The sequence below is a fragment of the Coturnix japonica genome, chromosome 4 (genome assembly GCF_054131305.1).
Source record: "Coturnix japonica strain WE chromosome 4, WE-NBRP24, whole genome shotgun sequence".
Classification (NCBI taxonomy): domain Eukaryota; kingdom Metazoa; phylum Chordata; class Aves; order Galliformes; family Phasianidae; genus Coturnix; species Coturnix japonica.
In genome coordinates, this window is record NC_140666.1 from 87,663,189 (window position 1) to 87,685,464 (window position 22,276).

Consider the following 22,276-nt stretch of genomic DNA (forward strand, 5'->3'; position numbering starts at 1 on the left):
ACACTATTTTCATAACAAAGTTTGATTAGGTGATACGTATGAGCATGCAGACATGTCGAAAGATGATGCGAAGTTTCGTAAAAGAGGTTAAGAAAGAGTTTTTAGTAATCAAAATAAAGATTCTGTCAGCATAAAACCCGTAAGCTTGGAAGATTTGGAAAAAAAAAAGGAAAAAAAAATAATAAAAAAAAATAAATCCAAAGATGTGAAATGATTTCTGCAATAAGTATCAAAATAGGAAAATTCTATGATGATCACAACAAATCCTAGTCATTAAGATGACTACAAATTTGCCTTTTGCGTCTTCTCATTTTAATGCCAAAATACCTTTGTAAATTATTTTTAAAGAAGTTCTGCTTAACACAGTTCTCTTCCTCGCAGTTGTAACAGAAGAAACGGCAGGAGTTGATAAGAGGAAAAAAAAAAACAAAAACAACACCCAACAAATCACACATAAGAGGTATTTACTTAAAGAAAACATAAAAAGAATAAGAAATGTACAGGCATTGCACAGGTTATTTATTAATTTAACCAATTAAAAAATACAAATAAACCTTTCTCCTAGGATCAGCAATACACCCAGCTTTCTTGGTATGAGTAGAAGAGGCTAAAAGTTATTATTATTACTATTAATTTCCCAAAACAAACAAATAAACCAACAAAAAAAAGAGTAATTCGGAGAAGCAACAGTTTGAATGTTACCTTGTGGCTGAGATGGCCATTTAGAGTTTACTACTTATTTGGTTTAATTATTTAAATAAGGGTATAGATTTTATACACCTATAGATCTTATAAGTTTCAATCATGAGTTATGAGTAGTACTGTGAATCCAATCTGGGTTGAAGTCTTCCTGGAAACATCAAGTTTCAACAGACAGGAAAGTTAAAATGACTTGGGATATTACTGTTGTCTTCAGTGACTTTGAGTAAAGTCACTGACAGTGCTTAGCTTCCCTATCTTTAAAACTCACTACTGATAGTTCTTATCCTTTGGCATGTATTTTGACATCTCTAGATAAAAGGCATAAAAGAAGATAAGTAATATTAAATTCTTTATTTGTGATGAATGCAATTATCCTCATCCACATAGCTTTCTATGACTTTTTTTTAATTTTTTTTAATTTTTTCTTATTTCAGCATTCAGGTATAAAGAGAGTTTCAAAAATCAAACTTCATATTATGCTAAGTGATATTATTTTAGAAAAAGAAAGAATAAAAGGTTGTTATACTTGACAGTTCCAAGGGATAATTCATCCCGTTGCAACTAGGTACCTTAAATAGTCTATGATTTCTTTCCCCCCCTCTATGTTTCAACTCCATTGACTGTGATTATCTTAAATTACACGCCTTTTACACAGCTGAAGTTAGCTGAGGAGAACACTATCCACATAGAACGTAAGGATTTGAGGCATCATCTTAAAGCTTTTGGGTTGTAAACTATGGACATTCTTGATTTTTCAAATTAACGTGACTGGGGAGTTGGATTATATTGATGTATTTTTAATTGGAGAGGAATGAAATCAGTAGGGATTATGACGCGTGGTCTTGATCTTTTTTTTTTTTTTCTTTTTTTTTTTTTTTTTTTTTTTTTTTTTTTTTTTTTTTTCCAGCATTTATTGCCAATACTGTAAACACAAGGAAAAACTTAACTTGGGTGACAGAGCATTGGAACATGCAGCCCTGCTTCATTGGAGATATTCAAGACACACATGGACATTTTCCACTGCAACATCCTGTAAGGAAATTGCTTTAGCAGGTGGTTGGATTGGAGGATCTCCTGAGGTTTCTTCCAACCCCTACAATTCTGTGATTTTGTTTTGCTATGGATTATTTACCTCTTAGATATCTTGAGGAGCTCCTGATTACTGAGCCACTGCTCAAGGGACTTCTGTGATACTGCAGTGTTAAACCTTACTGCCTTATCAGGGGAATCAAAGTGAGCTGGATACAATAATTTTCAGGTGAAATTTAACTGGCTTAAAAAATTCACATTTAAATATACATTAAATAAATGTATAATAATTAAATAAACATTTGAAATTAAATAAGAAACCACACCACACAATCCCCAAGCACTCAATTTCTTCCCTCAATTTAACTCTTTAAAATATTAAATAATAAAAAAAAAAATCATACAGTTTCCTATATGAAATTCCACACTATTTAGTATAAGCTTCTTTCAGAATAAGAAAATAACAAGTGAACTATCTGAATATAAAATCTGCATGCAAATATATGTACATGAACTCCTATATAAATAAACAATATGTTCCAATTCACTTACAAATAAGCTTAATTTTCCTTGCTTACTGTAGATTTCCAGGTGTGGAGCCCTCAGTACAAAAAAAGACATGGAGATTTTGGAAAGGGTCCAGAGGAGGGCCACGAAAATGATCAGGGGGCTGAAGCACCTCTCCTATGAGGACAGGCTGAAGGAGTTGGGCTTGTTCAGCCTAGAGAAGAGAAGGTTGCGGGGTGACCTCATTGCAGCCTTTCAATACCTGAAGGGAACTTACTCCCAGGAGGGGAGTAAACTCTTGGAAAGGGCTGACAATAGCAGGACTAGGAGAAACGGTTTTAAGTTAAAAGAGGGAAGATTTAGGTTGGATGTTAGGGGGAAGTTCTTCACTAGGAGAGTGGTTACGCCCTGGAACAGGCTGCCCAGTGAGGTTGTGGATGCCCCGTCCTTGGAGGTGTTCAAGACCAGGTTGGACGGGGCCCTGGGCAACCTGATCTAGTAAAGGCGTATGTTTGGTGGCCCTGCTAGGCAGGGGGGTTGGAACTACATGATCCTTGAGGTCCCTTCCAACCCAGGTCATTCTGTGATTCTGTGATTTCACTGAAAGCTGATAAATCTCTCTACAGACCAGCTATGCAAAGAAAACTTTCCAATATTGCTAATCCAGCTATAGCCAATACTTGCTTTGCAGTAATAATTTACAATGTTTTCTTCACAAAATTGTTTTAAACTGCTATAGATAACTCTACATTAAATAATAATGGATTTAAAATTAACTCAGTATTTATATTCTGATCTCATCACCTATCATATACATCTAAATGCATGAATCACGCTGAAAGGCCAAAGGAAACAAAACTGATTATTTATAATTAAAATGGTTAAACTGTGGGAAGCCAAATGTTTCGGTTTGTTCAGCCTGGATAAAAGAAGGCTGTGGAGTGACCTAATTGCAGCCTTTCAGTACCTAAAGTGAGCCTATAAACAGGAGAGGAGTCAACTCTTTGAAAGGGTAGATAATAGCAGGACAAGTTGAAGGAAGAAATATTTAGGTTGGACCTTAGGGGGAAGCTCTTCACTTGGCAACTCAAGGTTTAAGCATCCCACGACTCAGCAAACAACACACAAATGTCCTCTTCCACTCCTCACCCATCTCACTGTTCCCCAAGACAGCACTGTTAATAAGTTTTAAGTAATCACTGATGGAGTTCATAAACAGCACCTGCACCACAAAGATGTTGTGATGATTCTGGCCTCTGTTTCTCTATGCTGGGTGTCTTTGCAGAGTAGCCAGAAAAGCTCTGCAAATATTGTTCTGCTTCTTGTGGTTATCCACTCTTGCTAGCTTGGCTGTTATAATCACATCTCAGAGCTTCAGGGCAACTCAGTCTTTCACTGAGTGACCCTACAAATTGGCAATCTATATATCATAAGGGCACACACACAGAAGAGAGCTAAAGGATGAAATCATATACCAGAGGTATTGGATGCCATATACAACCACCACAGATATTGTTTTATGCCTGTATAACGCAGTGGCATGTAATCTCATTATATGCACACATAAATAATAGTTCACAAATGATATAATGCTAAAGTACCAAGTGCTGAGTGCAGTATAATAACCATTTTCCTTTATCTCCTGGTTGTTCTCTTGCTGATCCCTCCCAGGCCCCACTTTGCTTAAACAGATGCACTGCTGACACACATTAAGGCTTTTCTTTAGCCTGCCTGCACTTAATATGTAGGTAGACATAACTGCTGCTGGCATTAATGGCTGTATTACCCAAACAGAATGAACCTATAAACACTTGGAAACCTTTCTGCTGATGGTGACAACATCAAATGAGAGAGACTGGACAGTCGCTTCATAAGGGAATGTAGCTACACTGCACCAAAATACATAAAATAAGGACAGTACTCAAAAGAAAACACTGCAGTTCCCTACAGCTGAATCATGTTGTTGACAAACGCAATTATCAGTTATTTGCACAACTCCATTTTATGGTGAAGGTTTTGACATCGCTTGCCCTGGCAATCATTATCTGCCACTTGGTTTGAACAGCAAAATAAACTTAATCACAGGATGAGCAAATCCAACCAGTGCAATTTAAAAAAAGTCAGAACTTTGCAATTTTATAGTTTTATTAACATATTTTAATTACCAGACACTTCATGTTATCTGTCTTCAGTCAATTATCTCCATATGTTTCAATACGACTATAATTTCTTTTTTTTTGCATTTCTAATATACTGCCCCAAAACCTGAACACAAAAAACGTGATGTATCAACACAAATTAAAATATTTTAGAAAGGAAAATGCTAAGCTTATTAAAATATGATTTTTAATCATGTTTTTAACATAAACCTGTCTGAGATTTTTCAATGACTCCCTGCAGTCTAAATTTTCATAATTCTTTTACGTTATAACAAAGGATTTGTGAGATCCCACTGTAGGAATTGTCATACCTACCTATTGCTTCTAGGCTTTTCTCCACCACAAAAGATTTGCAGCCTTCTATATTGCTTAAAGTCATGGATGATTTTATCACCCAGCCAAGCAAATAGCCAGAATTTGGCTGGGCATCAGAAAGTCATTTTTCAAACTCTGCAGCTGCCTGCCACAGAAAGATGATCAGGCCTAGAGACTTCATTTTAATTAGTTTCTCTTCTCCCTCGGGCTGATCTTCCCTTGATTCAAAAAGGGTCAAGAACTGACCTCGTTCCTGGCAGCAGAGAGGGTTTGGAAATTTTAATAATAATAATTTACCTGCAGGTTGTATTAACTGCCACAAAAGTCAATGAGATATTTGTATTGAGTCAAGAAAAAACAAACAAACACACATTCACTTTAATTTTTAAACTATTCTTTCCCCACGAGACAAATCTTTTCTTATCCAAAATGTTATAAATGCACAAGATGCTTCAAAAAAAGACTGTGTGAAAGACTGGAACAACAGCATACTTAATACTGAAATGTACATTTAGCCCACCAAGTCATCTCCTTAAGTTCATTTCAATCATATGATTACAGTCCTTAATGCACACATTACCCTTTATGATTAATAATGCCTATAACTTGCCAGTACGCCTCATCAGCTAATGGCAAGAAGTTAGTCCCTAGTCACTATTTGCCAGGTGCAAACAATGATCCTATACCAGAATAACTACTAGGCTAAAAGAACATAAAATCATGTGTAAATCAGCCCATGTTAACCAACTGAAACATCTTAAACTGATCACAGTTCACCATCATCAAGCAAGGTTTGACTTGCAATGATCGAATAAAATTGAATCAAGATAAGTAGCTTAAAGCCATAAAAACAAGATTTATCTAATGAAACTTATAGAAATAAACTTATTTTTCTGAGAATTACCGAAAACTCACAGCTAGTAAGTAGCCCTGGAACTCAGTTATCTTTCCTTTGTTATATTTCCTTCCTGCAACTAACTTTCTCCTCATTCCTGCTAGCCAAGAAGCCATCACTCTACTGGAAACTCACACTAGGAGGGAATGATATAGAAAACATTTCTGATTGCTCCGTCATGCAGGCTACAGAGAGATCAGCTAGCCTGTTCTTCACATCTTTGACAAAAGCAAAACATCACACTGGAGGAGGCAACTTTTTGTTACCTACCTTGAAACTATAGGGAGAAAAGCAACCACAGAACATAACAAGAATGTCTACACTCAACAGACATACAAAGAAGGCTACATAATAGACCAACACATAGATACGCTGAAAGTGAAACAAAGAGTGAAGAAGATAAGGAAACACCTGGAGAAGAACATGAAGAATACTGGGCATTAATAAAGCAATACCTATCTTACAGACCGATATATTTTTCCATCTAGAAAAAAAAAAAAAAAAAAAATGTTTGGAAGAAAACTTTTAACTAGCTAAGAGAATTGAACATCACCATTCTTAGCCTCAAAGAAACTTCCACCAGAGCTTCCCATGGTCTGGGAACCACCTGATACAATTCTACGTCATACTTTACATAACCAAGAAAATCCATTTCACAAATCTGAGGAGAAAAAAAGATAAAATGAATCTGAACCTAGAGAACATAAATCACAACATTCAAAAAGAAACATCAAGATCTCCCAGTGAGATTGAGCCTGTTTTTCATACCAGTCATACCACCCAAAGTCAATAGCTCACTGTCCTTCCACACTTACCTTCTGTTGGCAGCTTAGGCACAGGTGACTGAGAGCAGAGAAAATACTCTTGTTTTCCAGCTCTTCCCAGTAGCTGTGTAAATGATGATGAAGCTGTTTTCTAAACCACACTCTCATTTTCTTCCAAACGTAAGAAATTCCCATTCAAGATTAGTTCTCTTGTTTTTCTTAATGTAGACTTCTAAATTAGGTCCTCCTGCAGTTAGTTCTATTTTAAATTCATTCTAATGTGCAATAGGCTTTATCTACGTGAGAACACTGTTTCAATTTAACTGCCCACAGTTTGATTTAGTTGAACGTGACCTTGCTTTATTTCCATTTATCTTGTTACAGTTTAAGTTAATGGGGAATTGACTGAAAATCTGGCTCAGCTGCACGGAAGCAAACAGCTGTAGCAATTTAAGATGTTCTGCAGCTGCTCATTCTGTCCCTCAGCCAAATATTACACCCCTAGAAATTCTGCAAAGAGCATTTAAGCTTTGGCCAACATAGCTGACATTTGTGTACATTGTTATAAACCCATTTTCACATTTTTCCTCTGTAGTCTCTAAAAATATAATGTTTACTCTCAACTAGGGACATAGCAGAGCACAGACGTTGCTAAATTTGCTTACCTCTTGCAGAACAGCACTAATGCACCACAAATGGGATGTCCTTAAAAACTGTCCTTCCACAAACAGGAAAAAAAAACCTGTTCAATTCCAAAGTTTGATAAATATTTCATATAATTAATAGGTTCATCTACACACACTGCCTTGCTTTAATACCTTGCTCCGAGGGAAGGTATATGCCTTCTATCAGCCAGGTTCATTTTAGCTAATTTCAATACCACAACTGACAGTGGATTAAAAACAATTATAAGGAGATACACTTTCCAAAAATATGCAAAAATTAGAAACTTTCTCAAGAGAAACATTGAGCATAATAAAACCATTCAAGACTCCTGAAAGAGTAACACAAGGGGCACTCCATCCATCAGGAAATATCCTTCCAGACTTTCCAAAATGATCTTTAAAGCACAGGAAAGGAATAGGGCTCAACACATCAAGCCCAAATTCATTTTGCATTATGGTTAAACATGCTAATAACCACTACAGAGCTGGACAAACTTTTTGTTCCACATATTTTCCATGTATTTCTATTTCTTCCCTTAGAAATAAAAAGGACTTTTTTGTTGTTTGGGTTTCCATATATTACAAAACCACCTTCATGTAATTATAAGCAATTAATTGCTTTGGGACTCCAGCATCATTTCACATTGTAGTCTTGAAAATACTTGCTGCATGAGCTCTATTATGCTTCAGGCTTTGTAAAATTATTTATTTCTTTGGGCTTATTTTTTTTAACAGATTATCTGACAAAATTCTATTGTGCGGAAGAAAGTAGAAGTCCCACTTCTGCTTTGACCTATTTTTTTAAAAAAAAAACAGAAGTTATTCAACTTTAATAAATGTGTTTATTGCTGTAATTTCTCCTAAAAGTCACAAAGTTAAACCAGAACCTCAGCATCTCTATATTAATCTTGTAGCATTGAAAGCTTCTGTTACATGCAGAAGCTCTTGAAAAATTCTCACTCTATTTTTTTACTTAGAACAAGATATGCACGACAGCAGCATTTTGACTGTAAAAGGGAAGAAGGTTTATCTTATGTCTCCTCACTCTTGGAATAAATCTTGCTATCCGAAGGACTTCTTCCAGCCTTTCTCTCACTGCATGGTTTATTATCTGGTATACAATAAATCAAGAGATACCTCTGTCCAGTACTTTTCTGCTGATCACACTAGACCCTGAGTCACAGGAGACTTTGTTTCCTGCTTTTCTCCACCATCTTGACAAGAAAGACATTGCCTAAGGTAGTAGCCAAACTATCTGAAAGATAGCTCTGCCCTCCTTTACTGGTTACAGCAGATCAGCATAAAGAAAAAATATTACCTGCTGTATATATGCACTGAATAAAAGTACAGCACAGTGATGTATGAGCCAGTGCAAAAAAACTGGCACACTTAGCATGCCGTAGAAAACTGCTGCTCCTTCATTTGAAGAAGCAACCCTTTCATAATAGCTCACTTGCATAATTACAAGTAATATGGATAGGGGGGTTGATGAAAAAAGAGGAAAAAGGAAGGGAGGGAGGAAACAAGGAACAAGTCACAGGAGCAGACAGGCTGCCCAAGTAAGTGGTTGAGTCTCCATCTCTGGAGGTATGAAGAGACATGTGAATGTGGCACTAAGAAACATGATACAGTGCTGGAACTCAGTAGGGCAGGTTTATGGTTGGTTGATTATGCTGAAGGTCTTTTCCAGCATAAATCATTAGATGATTCTCTAGATATACACAAAGTCACAAATTCAATTTTTGGTGGAAATTCTGAAAATTGAAGTGGCTGAAAAATGTTCCAAAATGGCTCCCACCATTCCTCCTGCAATGTCAAAAAGAAGTACAGAAGTAATAAGAACAGCTGGAAATTCTATCATAAAATGGTGAAGAAATCAATTGATTTCTTAGACATATCCATGCCTACAGATTCACCTTGTGAATACATCATTCCATAAATCCCCTAGCCCACACGTTGTGTTCTCTGGTGCTTTACTCCATTGTTGCAAACTGAATAGAAGATGGATTGTCAGCATTCACAAAGAGAGAGACTGCCCATGTATTTCTACTGCAGCATGCTAAATGGACTCTCAGGTAAAATGAAAATGGAAACTGTTTTGAACGAACAATACCTACTGCAGCTCACAGCATACCACTGAGAAAAGTCAGTGCTGTTAATCTTTCTGAAAAACAGAAGAGTGAACTGAAAATTTAACAAGAAAGGTAATTTACAAAGAAAACTGACACAATTTCATGACTGGCTAGAGGGAGGAAACAGTCTGATTAGTGGATGAAAACACTGACAAATGATTCTTAGGAATCTTAAGATGGAGAGCACTAAATTAATGCTTAATGCTGTTTAATGGAATCAATCAATTCCAAACCAGTAACTTCAACATAAGGTATTATGTTTGGATGTGTTCCTGCTAAACTGATAGATCTCTGACCTCACAAAAAACAACAGGACACACTGCTACCTGCCAATCACTGTCCTCTTCTATCAGGAGTATCAATTAATCATTCTGTCCTGGCGTGCTCTAAGTAAAGAGGAATATGGAGGTAGTGGGTAACTACAGGAGAGGGACACATGAAGACAGGACCCAGAATGGAAATGTCATATAGCAAATAGGTTGCAGATGGATGTCTGTAGAATAGATGTTATTAATGTGCATGAACAGAGCAACTATTTAGGGAAGATGCATCTAGAAGGGTCCAATGGTTAAGAGAGAAAGGACAGGGATTGATTCATGGAAACCAAATCAAAATTCAGCCTGTATCTTCCTCTGTTTGCTTTACAGGAATTTTGCTGCAATTCATTCAGGTCTGTGTTTAGAAAGGAAGGAAAGAAACAAGGAAAGGCAATGGTACCCAGAGACAGTTCTGAACAGTTTCCCTGGAATGGTGAAAACTTATCTTGGACTACAAAGTAGTTTTTTTCTTTTTTTTTTTTCTTTTTTTCTTTTTTTCTTTTTTTTCTTTTTTTCTTTTTTTCCTTTTTTCGTAGACAAGTGAGAATTTTAACTGCAAAACAATTAATTATGGTATTTAATAATTAGGTTTTCATCAATAAAGACAGAAAACAGAGCTGATTTTTTTTTTTTTTTTTAGCCTTCATTTTGAGGGCACCAAAAAAGTGAAATTAATTTACAATAAGAAATTGAAGGGAAAATAAACACTACAAATCATCTTTTCTAATGCTTCAGTACAGCACTTAAGCCATCTGCAAACCACCTCATAGCCTCCCACTGATTTGACTTTTCTAACACACTGCAGGTTGACATCTACTGGCATCAGACTTTAAAAATACTTCAATCAAGATCTGTTTAATCCTCATAACTAAAATGTCTTTGTTCTGTTTTATGATCAAACATTTCTGAAAACACAGCCACCACTCCCAGCAAGGATTCAGGATGCTCACAGGTGAGTTAAGGTACAATAAAAAGAACAGTAATCTAGCAAATCACTTTGGAGAATGTGTTTATCACTGTGCCCGCGGACTCTTACACTACAAATGTGTTGGCAACCATTTCTAGGAGATCATATACGAAGACATGAATGTAATTTGAAAAGTTTAGAGACACAAAGAAAAAGCAATCAACAACCTCGATAGGAAACTTCAGGGGGGAGAAAAAAGAAAGATTTTGTAAACATGACTGATTGGAAAGTCCTTCAATAGAAAAAAAGAGGGAATGGAAGAAGCAATGACCTTTCCTATCCATCCTTCAAACAGTCATTTTTAGAAACTTTTGTATTGCCCATAAAATTAGCTAGAAGATAAATCTCACTATGGTGATTTGCTCTTTCCAAAGCCAGTGTTCTGAGCCCTCACTGTATAATTACTTCAAATAGATAAAGCATGAGTCATCTGTTCTACTCTAACCTTTGCATTTAAATTTGAATTTTATTCTTGCTTATCTTTTTTCCTAAATTGATATTACTGTCTACTATGTTTATTAAAAACAACTTAAAGCCACAGTGCATATCAAACTCTGCACTGAGGCACCATTTGTTGTGTTATTTTAATTAACATGTCTCAGAGAGATTGCAATTCCAATCATTTCTATTAAGTATATCATAGTTTTCTTTGTCTTAAATGTCAGATTTTGTTTTTCATTTCAAGTTATGTCCCAATACCCTCGAGCCTTTTAGTAAATGCTTTGCACAACCAGGTATTAAACTCGGAGGCCCTGTCTTATTTTTCTGCTAACTTCACACTGACTGCTGTGGTTGATGAAGCAATCACATTTAGCAGGTTTGCAAATTTGCCCTCTCTGGATCCCTTCCTTCTCTCTCGTGCTCAGTGAGACTTATGCTCCATTGATGTAGACTTCATAAATAATACATATAGGATAGAAAACACTAAGTGATAACCAAGTACTTTCTGAAATCCAGGAAATACATTCCTTGACCAATAATGGACCAAGTGGTGTCCCCTTCCTCCTATTCATAAACTCACGCTGTACTCAAAGGAAAATTAAAATGACAATCTCCTACATCTGGACTATATGGACAGCAGATTTCAGGATTACATCTTGATGTTTTTGGCAGTTCACTATTCTTTAAATGCATCCTTGTGCAGTTGACTCAACCTCAACATACTTGAAGGGCTGCAAGAAGAGCCACTGTGAACACAGGAACACAGAAGAGATTCATTTAATAACTTTCTTAAGTGAACTTAAGTTCACTTAGATACCTAACGGTACCTCAAAAACACTGAAAGAAGAAGAAAAACAATCCACTTTTTTTTTTTTTTTTTTTTTTTTTTTTAATATATCCTATAAAAATCATAATGAGATACTTCAGTGAATCCAGTGGGGACCAAAGATGGTAAAAGAGATGGAGAGCTTGTCCTGCGAGGAGGGGCTGAGGGCACTGGGGCCATCCAATCTGGAGGAGACGAAGAAGAGACTGAACTGTTCCCTGAAGCTCCCTGAGGAGTGCAATCAGAGCAAGGTCCTGAGCACCTCTCCCTCTGATGGCAGATGGGGAATGGCACAGAGCTATGCCAGGGCACGGTCAGATTATGCACTGGGAAGCGTTTCTGTGCCATGAGTGAGGTCAAACACTGGAACAAGATTCCTAGAGAGGTGGCTGATGCCACAAGCCTGTAAGTGTTCAAGATGCATTTGGATAACATCCTCAGTAATGTGTTTCAATTTTTGGCTAGCGTGGAAGTGGTGAAGCAGTTGGACTTGATGATTTTTGTGGGTCCCTTCCAACCGATCTATTCTAATTCAGTGATTCAACCTATTCATTTCCCCAGACATTCTGAAGCTGCAGAGTCAGCCAATCAAAACAAATGAATCCACAGCAGTTATTCAGCATTTTGAGTGAAATTCCTTTACTAGGTTAAACACTCTGTTTCATGACCAGGGGATACAAGCTGACTGGAGGAAGCTGCTACAGAGCCGTGAGAGCTCGCTGCTCATCACAGCTGTCAGACTGCTCTGCAGGTAGCTGAATCTGGAGCAAGTTTTGCAAATCACTATCAGACAAAGCAGACAAAAGCATGTCAGTCTCAAAAACTCCCACACAGCACACAAAGGCACCGTATGAATAATTCTTTAATGTCCCCCCCTTCCCTTTTTTATTTCTTATATGTTAAAGAATGAGTGGTCCATTTACTATCATCATGACAGTTTTCTAGTCTGAAAGATTATGAGAGTCTCCAAGCTCCTAGTTTTCAGACAGTGGGATGCAATGACAGGTGAAACTTCACTACTGCTAATTAAATTCATCACTGCTGTCTAGCTGCTGCTTTGAAAATCCAAACAAAACTAATTAACTCTAGACTTTTTTTTTCATCAGTATAGAAAAGAAAAAAGGAGAAGAGAGAGAAAAAGGAGTACAGAATTTTGAACGCACGATTCAGTCTTAAGAATTGTGTAACTCATCTGCAAATACATGAAAGTAGATTTTTTTTCAGTGTAGATTTTCGTTCAGCTCTTTTTTATAAGCATGGGTCAGCATCTCTGAATGGAACAACTGAAGTGTCACTTATGGCAGAAAAATCCTGAAGTCTTTATGCAAGGCCAGAGTGCTCTGCCTCTCCAGTTGTTAAATGCAATAGTGACTACAAGAGAAAGCCCTCCACTGTGTCTGCATTTGTATCCTGCGGATATGTTTAAAACCAAAGTGCTTTAATTCTACTCATCCCAACTTTCAATTCTTACTTAAAAGCACGGCATGCTTTCCTTCCTCTTAATCCATTCTCATGCATTTTTGTTAAAATCTTTTTTTTTATATTTTTATATTTTTTTATTTTCTTCTCTGAATTACCTCCAATATATTGATGTAGAAAGCTGGAGACATACAACTACCAGTAGGATTCTATACATACTTTTGCAATTATTTTGTGTAACTATTAATCTTCTCACTGCTTTCCATAACAGAATAAGAGAACCACGATCCCCCTGAAACTGCAGGAAAGTGCTCCCTAAGAAAGAGATTTAGCAATTTTATACACACACACACATGTGGATTTTTTAACTCAATCACTAGAAACTTCTATTTCCTTGTGTTTGAATTTATTTCTTTGCATTTGAATGCATTTTCTTTGCATTTGAATTATTTGCATTTCTAACTTTCCCACTTTTGGTGATCAAAGTGATTTGGATTGGAGCATCTCTTAGTACATTTTCATAAAGCACATGTAAAATATTTGCATTGAGCAAACATAGGAACAAGGAAATAAAAGAGCTCTTTCACCCTAAAAAATTTACAAAGAGGCACCAAAGGAATTAGCCTTTCCAGCATCATTTGGAATTACCACTACAGTAACATTCACGTTTGCTCACACATCATTTTAATCCTAGAGTAGGATTTTGCAACCCTACCTGCAGTGAGTGGAAGTTGTCTCTCAGTGCAAGGAAGTATTTCACCCCCTCTGCCCAGAAGACCAATGAAAATAAAAGAAAAAGAGCTTCCTGTCTGGGTACACATACTGGAGATCAATGACAGTCTTTTTAGAAATTGCAACCTTTTCTGACTCAGCATGTACAAAATGAGAGTAATTGCTGAGCACAAATATTTCCTACCCTTGCACAAAGCTGGAGCAAGGACATCACCCTGACCTTGCACTCTGCTGCAACCCTAAGAAGGCTTTGACCCAAAGTCTCTGAAATGATGCCAGCTGATGTTGGCAAGACTGTAGAGGGCACTTAACGTAACAAATGCTGGACTTCAGAGCACACACTGTCCCATCCTTCTTTGCCTCATTCCCCACTGGACTGAAGCAGTTAAGCAAAATGGACAATAGTCAGATAGAATAGCTTTATAGTCTGCAAATTATAATGCAAAATTGCCATTGCTTTCCCTTTCCCAGCAGACAGTCTAGATAGAAGAAGACAGTTCAGCATGAGAAATGGGAAGCAGGTAAATCTGGAAACCCAAGTCAGCCCTCCTGGGAACTGCACTGCAGAAATACTTAAGAATTACTAACAACCCTTTTAGGCTTTGGTGGAGAAACATTTAATAAGTGACAGACTCTCATTAAATGACATGCAGGCATTAGAAGCACACCTGTAGCAGTGACCTCACTACAGAAACACCTAGGCATGACTTGGCCATAAGTCCATAGAGCTGTTTAGTAAAGTAGTATACAATCTTTCATGGGATTTTACATCTTTTCCACAATTACCTTCTTCACTGACTGAGGACATGCGGAATGAGTTTCCTAAGAAAGAAGAAACTCCTAAGAGTCTCCCAGTTTTGACCTAGGCTTTGTCAATATGCCGTGTAAGGGAATTCTTCACATCTGACCAATGTGGAAATAGAAGAGGTTAGAATAAATAAATAAATAAATAAATAAGCTTTCAGGAAGCATAAAGCAAATACTGCACAGGATCTTGGTTTGAATCAGTTGTTAGGAGAAGAGGGGAATGGGAACAAGGGAGATAAAGAAGCCAAGGAAGAATTCATCCATGTGAACTGATTTCTATTCATATCTCATCAGTTAAGCCTTTGGTGCATTTGCCCATGTAGATCTTTACCAAAGCTTGGAAAGTGATAGGACTGCAATACAGTAGGACTAAGAAGTAAGTAATCTTCTGTGACACTTATGAAACTGAAGCTGCATCCATATTGATGACACTCAGCAGCACTTACATGGTTCATACAGATTTGGACACAATTTTAACACTGAGGAAGTTCTTGCTAAGGAGAGTTAAAATGCTTTTGTAAAAGACTCAGATTGTTAGATAAGTAACTTTTGTTGTTGTTGTTGTTGTTGTTGCTTTACAACATTTTGTCAAGGTATTCAAAATAATATGATATGAAACAGTTTTTGTTTGGCAGCCATTCAGAATTTAAGTAGAAAAGCAGCTGCAATGCTCAGGGCTGAATTATATTGTATTATATTTATAACATCTCATCTCCGTGAGTCGGGAATGAGAGCAACAGAAAGTTTTTAAATATTCAGTCTTTACAACAAGAGAACAACCTGGTAGATCTCAAACTCTGGTTAAGGATTAACATAATAATGTTTTGAAAATGAAGGATATGTGAAGACAACTACAATTTTCAATTATCTTCTTCCTAAGGCTTTATATTAAGCAATGTTAGGCATCCTGAGCTGTAACTCCTCTGTCTTTCACATTATCTGCCAACAAATAAACATCAAAAGCAAGTGATTTCAGTGGCACTCGCTCAAACTAAAAAGGTGTTAAGAAATCTGCAGGTAAACAGAAAATGGAAAAAGAATTGTGTATTTTCTTCATAAAATATATAGGGTTGTTTTGGAGCTCTTGACTAAACAAAGTTTTTGTTATTGTCTGTAACAGTAGGAGAAAGCTGAGTCACCATATATATATATATATATATATATAATTTCCTAAGCCTGCTTATTTTAGAATTTAATTGCTATACAAAACAAAGTTACTGATTAATTAAAAAAAAAAGGTGCGTTTGTGTGCCTTTCTCAAATTTTATTCACAGTTTATAAGTAATAAAGAAGCATGAGTCAATTAACTGTATTGAATGTAATCACAAGCTTTTTACTGTATTGAGTTCCAGCTTTGCATACTAATGGCTCATATTCATTCTTTTCCCTGGAAGTTTTCAGTGCTACATGCTAATTACATAAATTGCAGTGTTCATTTTTAGTGGCTATTGCAAACAAGCAGTTGTGAATGTTAAAATAATAATTGCTTCTTTGCTTTAAAGGAAGTTCTGCATCTGTTCACCTGACCATCACATGCTTGAAGGCAGTACCATAGGGAAATGTCTACCATTTACATGACTGTAAGAACTTGACTAAAATATTGCTCGGTGTTAGAAGAGTCAAGAAAAGAGTTAAGCACAAAGGAAAGGTGACACTGGCTGGGGAACAGATCCTCAGATAAAGCACCGAATCCAATTAGGGTATTATGCTTTGAGATTACTGCAATCTTGTTTGAGAATGTACAAATGGAAACTGCAAACACCTTGAAGAGATGCAGGGAATGTGCCCTAGGAGAGAAGATTCTTTATTTATTCTAAAGGGGAAAAAGAAAAGATGGATTGTTCCACTTTAGTCAACTGCAGCATGAGTAATGCTGGGATCTAGAGAACCTAAATGGGCCAAAAGAACATTTATTAGAGACAAACTCTATTTTATCCTACCGTTAAAAGAGAAGAAGGAATAGGGTGATTTCTTTAGGTGTCCTGTAAACAATTCTACAATGGTTTAAAAAGAAGATGAAAGGACAAATCTGAAACTGAAATAAGCCTTAAACTAGTTTCAATTAAATTGTTTAAATTTTTAAGATCTACAAAAGCCAATTGTGTTTCATTTCTAGGTCACTTAAGCCATGTTTTCTTCTATATTCATTACATGACTACATTACATAAAGCATTTAAATTATGTGTAAATTATTGCCATGTTTCTCAAGCAAGTTACTGAATATCCTTAGTACATTTCATAAATGCCTCTACACTAATGATCCAATTCATTGTTAGCAATCTTTTTGCTTTTCACTTATTGCAGTCCAGTTCTGGAATATAAAATATGCTTTCTCAAATAAGAGTTTTCATCACTTATGTACTTCCAGCTAGCAAAGCAGAAAATAGAGAAAATGGCTATTTCTATTTCATATTGCTTAATATCCATCACTTTAATGGAAATGAGATAAAGTAGATAATGGTAATAAGAATAGCATTAGCAGCACATACATATATTATATATTTCTCAGAGGTACTATTGTTGTACCATTTACATTGTTAATATTAAAATGTCTCGAGCAGTGCAATCCAATGTAACCAATACTATAAATATTACCTTTAATAAAAGGAGTTGAATGAGATTTTAACCTTGAATTTGATAAAATGTTGAAAATAACTTTTACACATATATGACCTAGCTTGTGTGAATAGCTAAGTACTTTTCCCTTCAAATAAATCTTTCTCCAAAGTAAAACTTCCTTGGTATATTCTTAGCTGTAATATCTACTGCACATTAAGCGATCGTAGACTTTTTCTGTACTTCTTGTAAGTGTAAGTGAGAAGCAGAAATGTCAATTTAGATGAAGCTTTTGTAAGTAGTATTAAACACAAAGAAACACTTTAAGAAATGTTCCATTTTGGGATTACTTCATTAGAGAAAAGTGTTCAGAAAGTTATTCATATGTTCAAATACCCTCAGTCCGGGTAGAAATACAACGTAAAATAGTCTCTGAATTAGAACACTTTGCAAAAGAAGAAAAAGGAGTTTGGATTCTTAAAAAACATCAGGACACAGATAATCTAAACACTGAGGTTGGAAGAGTCCTCAGGAACTTTCTAGTCCAGTCTCCTGTTCAAGGCATGGCTGGCCTTCAAATGAGGAGTTTGAAGGCAAAATAATAATGGCGGGGTTAAGCCAAAGGTGGCCACTGGGGAGGAAATGGCAAAGCTTAGGCAAGGGAGAAATACAAAAATCAGCCTATGAGAGAAGTGAATTCTTTGCCAAATATTACTAGCATGGGATGGACATATAAAGCGTATTCTGTCTTCTGACCACTGCTGCTGCTATCACTACTTTGATAAAAAGATAGTTGAACCAAATAATATGTGATCTAAAATACTTATATTTTCCAGTTAACTAAATAACTATGGAGAATTATTAATTTTTAATATAGATAAGACAAAGCTGATAGTAGCCTTGGATATTCATGCTGGCGGTCATAAAATTTGATTAAGCAAGAAAACTGGAATGAATGTTTAACATGTAATTGGATGAAAGTACCGCTCTTGAAGAAATGAATAACTGTGAGTAACCATGACTGTTAAATACTAGGAATGGGTTAGAAATTAGAAGTATAAAGGTAAACTTCTTATGCTATGGACTATCAATACTAATTTGTTTTTGGCTAGAAAATTACCAGTAAATAGTAATGGAAGGAAGACCTATCATTCTAAATAAATATAATCTAATGGTATTAATATTAGGTACCTGTAATAAGGCAAATGAAATATTGTGAGTGTCAGGTATGTACAGATAGGAAGTTTTAATTATATTGTGTACGGTAATGGTAAGTTTTCATCTGGAACACTGTGCACTTCAGTCATTTACATTCAAGAAAGAGGAATTTAAATGAGAAAGGCATTAGGAGGATGTGCTAGGATGATATTGGTGAAAAAGGGTAACAAAGCTAGAACTATATAGTTCCACCAAAAGGAAGGCTGCTAGGTGACTGTTCTGTTGAAGGATACCATGAAAAGCAACTGTCTGGAGCAAGAATTACTAAAGATAAAGGATAACTTTGGTGGGAAAATTAATGGGGTGTGAATAGGTGGAAACAAATACAAACTGAAAACTATAAGATATCTGTAAATAACAAGACTGAGGTTCTGAAGCAGCCCTTCAGGAAGAACAGATACAAACATAAGTCTTAAATATATTGAGAACTTTCATAGAATCACAAGTAAGATTAAAAGGTCTGTCTGCAACAGTGGGAGTATGGCTACAAGAAATGCAAGAACTTTATTTTTGGCTTGGATTCCTTTTGTCCCAGATCAATATATAGACAAGTATCAATTGTTTAACAGTATGGGGCTTTCATTCCATATGCTGAGACATAAACTGCTATCTCCATGGTGCAATAGAAAGAACAGAAAGTCCGCTACTGAGAACAGAAGTACTGTTTTATTTTTCATAAAATGCTATGATGGGTTGATATAGCAGCTAGGAAGAAGAAGAAGAAGAAAAAAAACACATTCAACTTCAGATCTCCCAAGAATGACATTAAAAAGTTAAGCAGCACTTAGTCTTCTGTAAGATGTCATTTCTGTTCAGTGTAACTGTTACACACTTAATGTGGATAGATAGTCTAAGCAGACTCTGCAAAGACAGAATTTCTTCCTTTACATCCCCTCTAAAAGCTTTTAAAATCCCTCTGTCAGGAATAATTTGACTGCATATCAATTGCATTCCCCTACTCCAGCAATACTTATAATAAGAGAATATCACGAGGAAGAAAAAAACAGATTTTGATAACTCTGACAGTAAAATGAAACACTGTCAATCTAATCTGCTGGAAAGCTGGGACTGTACATTAACCTCACTTTGCTCATTAAAGTTCTCATTCAATTAAAACAGCAGCTGGGATACGTCTGAATGATACACACTGTCATGCTGCCAACAAGTTCATTTCTGGCGCTTCTCTGTTGACCTCAACAAAAATGGGATCTGAGACTTAAAGTTTTTCAGTGCATCCTCGTGGTTTAGAATAGAGATCAACTTACAAAATATAAACTGCTTATTTATATCCTTGACACAAAGGATGTGCAGTGCCTATCTGTAACAAATGATTCAAACATTTCCCTGTTATTTTTGGTGCACAGTATGAGGTTTTATGTCTTTAAATATGGGATTTACATAGATAAAACCATTCTGCTTTGAAAATGAAAGATAAGGGAGAGGTCTTACTTCATATGCTTTAGTTTATCTCTGTCAGTTTTCTATCAAAAGTTAGAGAAGAAGAAACATGAATTTTATAATTTAGCATAGAGTTATCAAAGGAAAAACAGTTTTATCCTTGGCTGAAACACACTGAAAGGGATACAACTAAATCAGCTTCCACATATATCTATATAAAGAATCAAAATGATACCCAGGGAGAGAAGCATCATTCCCTAAATGCCTATATACTATGCATTAATACAAATATAATTTTTCTTCTCATGTCAGTCTCCATTTCAGTTTTCATGGTTCTCCTAATAAATAGTAATGAAGGTGGATATTTCCAAAGGACGAACTAGTGGTTTTGTTCTCATTCTCTAATATCACCTAAGCAAAAAATAAAAAATAAAAAAATAAAAAAATAAAATACAAAAAACAAAAAACAAACAAACAAACAAACAAACAAAAAACCCTAGACATTCAGGGAAGACTGGGAGCAGCCCCATTAAAGTCAACAGTTATACACAAAAATACATAAAACTGGAGAAGGAAGAATAACAAATGTCTGTAGATAGTGCATGAGAATCACAGTATGTACCCTCCATAGAGTCACATCTACAAAGAGAAGGTAGTCAGTGATCCAATTTTTAACTTGCCATTTCACGCTAAAGGAGGAAGGAATAAAAATTTCATAGCATCAACAGTCTCTGAAAACTCTTTTGTGCTTAAATAATTTGCCCAGAAAAACTTTCAAGCTCAAAGTAATAAAATTAGCATCACAATTCATTGCATCTACTGTATCCATCCGTGAATGGAGATGGTTATTTAGCAAGACTGTCAATCTGGCATCTTCAGTGACCAATGCATTACTTAAAAAGAGAGAGAGCTAATTAGCCAAGGACAATTTGTATCCAAAAAACTTAAAAAGTCTTTTTTTTTTTTTTTTTTTTTTTTTTTCCCTTCCTTAATAAAGTGGCAAGCATCTCTGATTTTCACCCCTTCAACAACACATGGTAATAAGGAGGATTTTTTTTTTTCTGTGTTTTGTCAAGATTTCCTAAGTTTTTCTTTAAAGAGATAGTACAAGCTTCTAAATAATCAAGTTCACTAATAACAGCATTGATTTGAACAGCCCATGTGCTAATTAATAAAAGAGACATCAGTGACATTTCTAAAATGTAGCCACTTTCCTTGGAACACAGAAAAAAAAATGTATTGAGTTTATTCAACAGAAAATCCCTGTAAGCTTCTGAACAGGAGATCTGGGCTAGAGAAAGGATCCAGCAAACAGGAAGACCCATTTCCACGTTTCTTTGTGTTTTAGTCTTCTCTACTTATCTCTTTAAAGGACTAGCGTATTCTAAATTAGTGTTTCAGTAATTCAAGCAGGTTATCAACTTGTATTTTAACTGGTAGCACCCCAAACTTCACATTTTAACTTGAATGTGAAGTTACATGACAACACTCTTGAACAGGAGAGAGCACAAAGCGGTTTACATTAGACATAAGAAGGAACCTTTTCTCTCAGAGAGTGGTCAGGCACTGGAATGGCTGCCCAGAGAGGTGGCGGAGTCACCGTCCCTTGCAGTGTTCAAGAGCTGTCTGGATGAGGAGCTATGAGTCCAACCTTGTGATTCTATGATTCTATGATTCTGTACAAGTTGCACCACCTTCCTGTCCTTCAAATTTCCATCCAAATGCAGTTATTAATATTTAATCTTTTATAAGTCTACAGCAGAAAAGATATACTATTTCCTTTCCTTTTCAAAATTAACTCTTCTGATGTTCAGACTTTATTCCCACTGTTCATTCTAAGTTTGCTGGTGGGGTAGGAGGAAATTAAGTTTGGTAGCATGTTGCAGTATAGTCTTTCCCACTGAGCCTTTAAAATGCATATTCAAGTTCCAATATCTGGAAAAATCAAGAAGCAGTTACATGGTACATCCAATTGGTTTAACAAATAGATTCAGGCATTAAGATGCTTTGGATTCTCATCAGATATCTGTTTGCTTTTAAGCAAGGTATTTTATTTCTTTATTTATTTTAATAATACATGCACTGAATAAATGAAATGCCAATTTTTGCTGCATCTTTTACACAGCTGTCACCTAGGAGTTAAAAATGTTCAACAGATCGATAATGAACATCACTGTCCCCAGCTGCACTTTGTTTTTACATTCTTTCACACCTAATCCTCACCATCTGCACATTCAATATTAGACACAATCCCTGGTGGAGCTCACAGCAGATAAGCCTGCAGCTCAGTGGTTCTGACAAATTTCTCCCATCAGTCAAACCACATCCCAAGCACCTACAATTACTTCACAGTGTTACTGAGAGAGAGAGATACTCAGCTGAGTCAGAGAAATACATTAATATTACTTTGCAATTATTCAGTACCTG

General features: G+C 35.9%; 1 protein-coding gene across 5 annotated transcripts in view; it reads right to left on the reverse strand.

Annotated features, from left to right (window-relative positions):
* Window positions 1-22,276, reverse strand: part of CTNNA2 (catenin alpha 2) — a 425,826-nt gene that overhangs the window by 211,340 nt on the left and 192,210 nt on the right. Inside the window, exon 1 of one of the 5 annotated variants that reach the window (XM_032444564.2) lies at window positions 6,423-7,810. The exons of the other annotated variants lie outside the window; for them this stretch is intronic. Within the exon in view, the coding sequence (XP_032300455.2) occupies window positions 6,423-6,566 (144 nt within the window). The 5' untranslated portion in view covers window positions 6,567-7,810. Of the gene's footprint in view, window positions 1-6,422; window positions 7,811-22,276 lie in introns of those variants that run through there. 5 annotated transcript variants of the gene reach the window in all.